We start from the raw sequence: 6,000 nt of genomic DNA on the forward strand, positions 1-6,000 counted from the left end.
AAAAACTCTGCGCCATCATCCTCAACAATAGGGTGAAGCCCTTTACAGAGCATTATCAAGTGTTCGGCAGTTTCTTCTTCCCCTCCAGACGCACTGCATACCGTGTCTACCCCTTCGTATTTGGTTCGATATGTCTTGGTTCGCAATACTCCTGTCCTGGCCTCAAACAGTAGATAACTACCCCGAGTATTATCATAGATTCTTTCCTTGGTAATTTCCTGCTTGAAAGTTCGATAGATCTCTAGTGCAGACTTCTTAATTGTGCCAATTCTCCACATATTGGTCTCAGCTTCCTTCACCTTCTTCTTAACCGATACTTCTTTATGGTTTGGCCCCCTGTTGTTTCCTAAGTATTTACCAGTCAATTTTCTGGTTTGCTTCTTCCATTTTGTATCGACATTCTTCAGGTACAAGTAGCTGAATACCTTCCTAGCCCAACGCTCCTCCCCCATTTCTCTTAATCGCTTTTCAAATTTTATCTTGCTGCTAGCTTCCCTGCCCTCAAATCATGTCCATCCCATATCACCTTGTACTCTCTGATTTTGTGTATGCCCGTGAGCTCCTAAAGCTAGCCTACCTATTCCACGTTGCTTAATTTCTAATTTTGCTTGAACTTCTGATCTCATGCACAAGACCGCATTTCCGAACGTCAGACCAGGAACCATGACCCCTTTCCATATTCCTCTCTCAACAACATACCTATTGTAATTCCACAGTGCCCTGTTTTCATCACCGTTGCATTCTTGTTACATTTAGTCGTCACGTATATTTCGTGTTGCCTTAGGTACTCGGTCCCATTGCTTATCCATACGCCCAGATATTTGTATTTATCTGTTATCTCTAGCGTGACCTCTTGTAATCTAAGCTCACTGCCTTCATTATCATTAAAAATCATGACTGCTGATTTTTTATTACTGAATCTGAAATCTAACCCATCTCTCTCCTTACCGCAGATGTCCATCAATCTCTGCAAATCTTCCTTGTTGTTGGCCATTAGCACTATATCATCTGCGTAGATTAATGCTGGTAGTGCCTGATCAATAAGTTTTCCTTGTTTGACAAAAAAGAGGTTGAAGCCCAGTCCACTTCCTTTAATTTGGCCTCTAATCCTTGTAGATACTTCATGAATAACAAGAGTGACAGAGGACACCCCTGTCTAAGCCCCTGTTTTACCTCTGCAGGCTTGGATACCTGTTTTTCCTACTTTATAACTACCTTGTTACTTTTATAGATATCCTTTAAAAGATTAGTGACTCCATCTTCCACACCTAGTGTGTCCAGTATTCCCCACAAGTCCTCTTGAACCACGCTATCGTACGCTCCCTTCATATCCAAAAATGCTAGCCATAAGGGCTTGTGCATGTTCCTTTTCTGCTATTTCGATGCACTGCGTCAGTGGGGACAGACTGTCTTCCAACCTCCTGTGTTTCCGAAACCCATTATGCAGTTTCCCCAGCACCCCCTCATCCTCTATCCATGCCTGTAGTCTTTCCTTTATAATCTGCATCGCCAGCCTGTAGACCACTGATGTCCCTGTTATAGGACGGTAGTTGTTCATGTCAGCTTTGTCCCCCTTTTTTTTATAGATCATGCTCATCCTGCTAAGTTTCCATTCATCGGGGACTTCACCATCGATTATTATTTTGCTCACTGTCTCTCTCAAAGCCTGCTTAGACTTTGGACCTAATGTCTTCATCAGCATAATTGGAATGCCACCTGGGCCTGTTGATGTACTACTAGGAACCCTCTTCTCAGCCCTTTCCCATTCTCGTTGTGAAAATGGAGCCATTGCGCCACTTGATTCATGCTTGTCTATTGTGGTGCATAAAGCACTTCTTTGTTGAAATTTTTCTTTCGCCCTTGTTCTTATATACTCAATAGCTTCGTCTCCTTCTAGCCTAGCACCTTGAACTGTAGTTATAAACCTCTCCTCTAGGCTCGTCTCCTTTCTTAGGGAGTTTAGATGGTTCTAAAATTTTGCAGCTGCCTTTCTATCTCTTTTATGTACTTCTGCCAGCCACTGAGCTCCCTTTCTTCTAATCTTTTCATTGACCAGAAGAGATGCATCCCTTCTACAGCTTAGAAAGATTTCATATTTTCTTTCAACACCATCTATCGGTTCACCCCGCTGCTTTGCATGTCTGCATTCCTTGGAGGCTTCCTAAAGTTTTGATATGGCTCTCTTAATTTCCTCATCCCGCCAACTCTTGTGTTTGTGTCTTCTTTTCTGGGGTGACTTGTCACGTGCCTTAGCAAGCTCTAGCTCGAACAGTCTAGTTAGATTCATGTATGTCCACACAGTTTATTATCCTCGGTGATTACTTTCTCAATTTGTTTAGTAGTTGATTCTATTTGCCTTTCTGAATAAAAATTTTCTTGTAGTTGCTCATCTTGTCTCCTTCCCAATTTCCCTGCTCTTCCAAAACTTAGCTTGATACGTTTGTCATCACCACCCAGACTTCTGGAGCCACCTTCATCTATGTGCATTCAACCTGACTTATCATACATCCTATGTGACATCAGTACATCCTATGTGACATCAGTGACTCGTTTCAAAATAAAGCGCCGCCTACCGAACGAAACCGAAAACACATTTTTTTCCGCCATGCTTTGTTCACCCAATGGACGCTCATTGGCGTACCGTGCAAACGACGTTCTGCAGGAACGCAAGCGGTGTCCGCGTGCGTTGCAGGGAACGATCGGCGTCCCTGGGACACACAGCCCGCCAGCTCGCAAGAGTGAACAAGATATGGCGGAAGAGCCTGTTACCAGACTGAATTTTCGAAAGGGTCTATTGGCGATTGCTTATGATTCCATATAGAGCAAAGCACACTTTGCCTTCGCCGCTCACAGGTTCTACACAAGTGGCATCACGGTGAGCGTCCGCGTCCAGTTGGGACACGCGCCGGGAAACAATGCTCCCGTCGCTGTGCCGCCACCGATACCGGCGGCGCCGAACCAGGATGCCGTAGCCATGGCTATCGCGGCCGCTCGGGCTGCAGACGCCGCCGCCGCTGCGAGACTCGCCAGGCATCGACGCAGCAGCGCATCGTCGCCGCGTAGCAGTCCACGGTTCGGCTCTCCGCAACGAGGCAGCTCGCGCAGCTCGTCACGCCGCGACTCCACGTTCGGGCGGGAACCTCTCGTAGAAACCGTTTCGGAATCCACGAGGCTGCCGGAAGAAAGATCGGCGAGAGGTGTGCTCGGCTCCGTGACCCAAACCCTGTCGGGTTCTTCGGTGTCGACTTCTTCGAAAACGGCTCTGGTTCCGTACGTGGAAAGGCAACTGACGCCGAGGAACAACACTCCGGGCCAGCCAGAGCTATACGACGACGCCCAACAGGGTCGGACGCCAAACGCTCCTGGCGCTTCCGTCGGCTCGCCCGCAGTGCACGTACTCACATCTACGCCATCAGAGCCCATCGCGAACAAAGCGCGTGCCAATTCTAATCCCCCAAACAAACCCGAAATCCCCGCAAAAGAGGGCGTCGAAGGTCATGTACACAACTCCGTTTTGGTCCCTTCTGCAGACGTCGTCCGTGGCAGTGTTGAAGGCGCCTCCGCAGGCCTTGCCACTTCTGGGGGCCGTCTGCAGAGTCCGACTACGGAAGAAGACTTCGACTCAGCTCCACGTGCATCTACTAAAGGCTCCGCCGCAACCTTCTCTTACGGCAGCTCGGAGATGGTGCTCGACCTCGATGAGAGCTCTGTCAAGTGCCCCAATGCAGTAAAAAAAGCTGGCAAGTCTCCAGCTGAGCCGCAAGACCCCTCTCTTCCGGGCCCGTCTTGTAGCCGTGCTCAGGACGCTGTGAAAACGCCCTGGGAGACTCCTCGCGAACTGTCGGCCAAACAGTCTTTAGCAACGTCTCGGAAGAACTCCTCCCCAGGTAGCCCGTTTCAATCTCCAACGGAAGCTCAGGGCGCATCCTTTTCTGGCTCCCCTCCTGAGAATGCACCAGACGCACGTGCGCCACGTGGCTCTTTTGGAGAATCACCGTCAAAGAAGCAGTCTCCAACAGTGTCCAGGAAGTCATCCGTTTCGGATAACCCGACTTCCAAGCCTGCAACCACGGCTCCTGGCTCTTTCTCCGGGTCGCCTTCTGGCTGCCTCCAAGACCCGGCGGAAAAAATTCCGTGAGCAATCAGTCCAGCAGTCGCCAGCAGCATCGAGGAAGCCTTCTGCTGCCTCCGCATCTCCTTGAGAGACTCAACCCAAATCCGACGCCAAGTGTACAGCCACACGTCTTGTGCTTCTCGAAAGTGAGGTAGCAGCTGACAGATGTTGCGGACCTCCTATTGTAGAAGAAAAACGAACCTTAATCGCGTATCAGGACAGATAGTCCTAGCTTTAAGGAGGCGGATGCGGGTGTTTTAAGGCCTGGTACGTCTAGTACATCGTCATTAACTCACCGTAGTGTTTTTTTTTTCTTGGCTATGCTTAGTCGTTTTTGCGAAAGTTTAGAGACAACGACCTTTAGACAAATAAATAAGCCAGTCATCACGAGATCCACTGGGTAATTACGTTGTTTTTGTATAATCTATGCACTTATGCAAATTTGATATGTACGAATTGGATTTCCCTGGAACATTCGAATGAAACTTAGTTGTCCGTGGCATTGTTCCTACTCACATTGATTTCCCATTGCAACTTGCTTAAAAGCGGTGCACCTGGTATACGTTTCTTTATTCGATTTTTAAAAGGCTCTGTGGATGGCGTCCTCTATTATTCAGGCTGGAAGGCCGATCACATCAAACTGGACAGTTAGACGTAATCGTTGTTTGGGGAGTTTGATCTGTAACGTAGGAAATCAGATGCTTATATCTGTATCCACCCGGCAATAGTGTTTTTTTGCTGCGGTCAGGTGAATTGCAAGGTTTACCTTGACGTCGTATCATCAAAGCTATAGCTCTGCGATTGTCGGTTTCAAAATTAGGGGACCTTAAAGCTTCTACTTCAACTCTTTCAAGCACAATGGTCATGCCAGGTAACCACCTTTTCTTCATTTTTTTTTCCTTTTTGAAACACGTTAGCCCCGCTTGTCGGATTTTAAATGGCGCATATTTTAAAACATTTGACAATCTGACTGAGATGGCAATACTTCGTTCGGGCCCATGTGTCATGTTACGTTTGCTTTTTTTCGGCTGCCATCATCTTCAAGGCGCGCAAGGTGATGTACCCGATATATTTTTATTCAAATAATAAGTATGTGCTGTTTCTATGGTGCTAATCGTATATGAAAGCACGTTGTATAAGTAGCTAACGCTGAGAAGTATAAAAATGAAGAGCTGTACTTTCACTGAAAGTGACCAGTAGACCCCTACTGTATGGTGGTCACCTCAGGTGACCACTTCATATTTTTTGAACTGAAATCGCGAGCTTTTGATTTCTTGTGAGAAAATCATTTTATGCACAAGATTTCGCCCTTTTTTCAATAAAACGCTGTTTCCCACCAAAAATGGCAGTTCTGCGCATGAAAGAATTCAGAGTTGAACGCGCTAGCGATAAACTGTTTCTAGTGCGTACTCCAAACATTTCGTGCGTGAAACCCTCTCGAACTTGCTATGCACCCACTTCGTGGAAGAACAGGCGCAGTAGCGTGCGTGCTTTTTGTAGTGGATGACCGACTTTAAACTACGAAGTCATTTCGGTGATCACATGTTCTGATGCCCGCTTGCAATGGGCGCTTGTACCACGCATTATTACTGCAATATATCAAGTTGTATCGTGAAGCATGTATGCAGGACGCGCATGTGTGTAAAGCATGAAAGTTACTTTCACTGCATTTCCAAGCAGAGGAAGTTGTTTTCACTGTTATCTCGAGTAGCTGTGTAGGGGAGAAATATGCGCTTGCCACGCAAACTACCAGGGCTCGATCCCCTCTCTGACCTATGTTTTTTTTTTCTATTATCTATTGTATTTGCATCGTCCTTGAATTTTTGGTCACGCATGATGATTTTTCGCTCGCAACCAATGGTGCCGACGCCGGAATTTTTGGGAAA

At 47.0% G+C, this 6,000-nt stretch overlaps 1 protein-coding gene across 2 annotated transcripts in view; it reads left to right on the forward strand.

Moving 5' to 3' along the window:
• Positions 1 to 5,363, forward strand: part of LOC119170145 (uncharacterized) — a 33,017-nt gene extending 27,654 nt beyond the window's left edge. The window contains exon 7 of one of the 2 annotated variants that reach the window (XM_075879302.1): positions 2,854 to 5,362. In XM_075879302.1, coding sequence (XP_075735417.1) covers positions 2,854 to 4,138 — 1,285 coding nt within the window. In that variant the 3' untranslated portion in view covers positions 4,139 to 5,362. Of the gene's footprint in view, positions 1 to 2,853 lie in introns of both variants that reach the window. The other variant, XM_075879307.1, reaches the window with a different exon arrangement.
• The last annotated feature ends 637 nt before the right edge of the window (positions 5,364 to 6,000 follow it).

This window comes from Rhipicephalus microplus, chromosome 2 (genome assembly GCF_043290135.1).
Source record: "Rhipicephalus microplus isolate Deutch F79 chromosome 2, USDA_Rmic, whole genome shotgun sequence".
Lineage (NCBI taxonomy): Eukaryota > Metazoa > Arthropoda > Arachnida > Ixodida > Ixodidae > Rhipicephalus > Rhipicephalus microplus.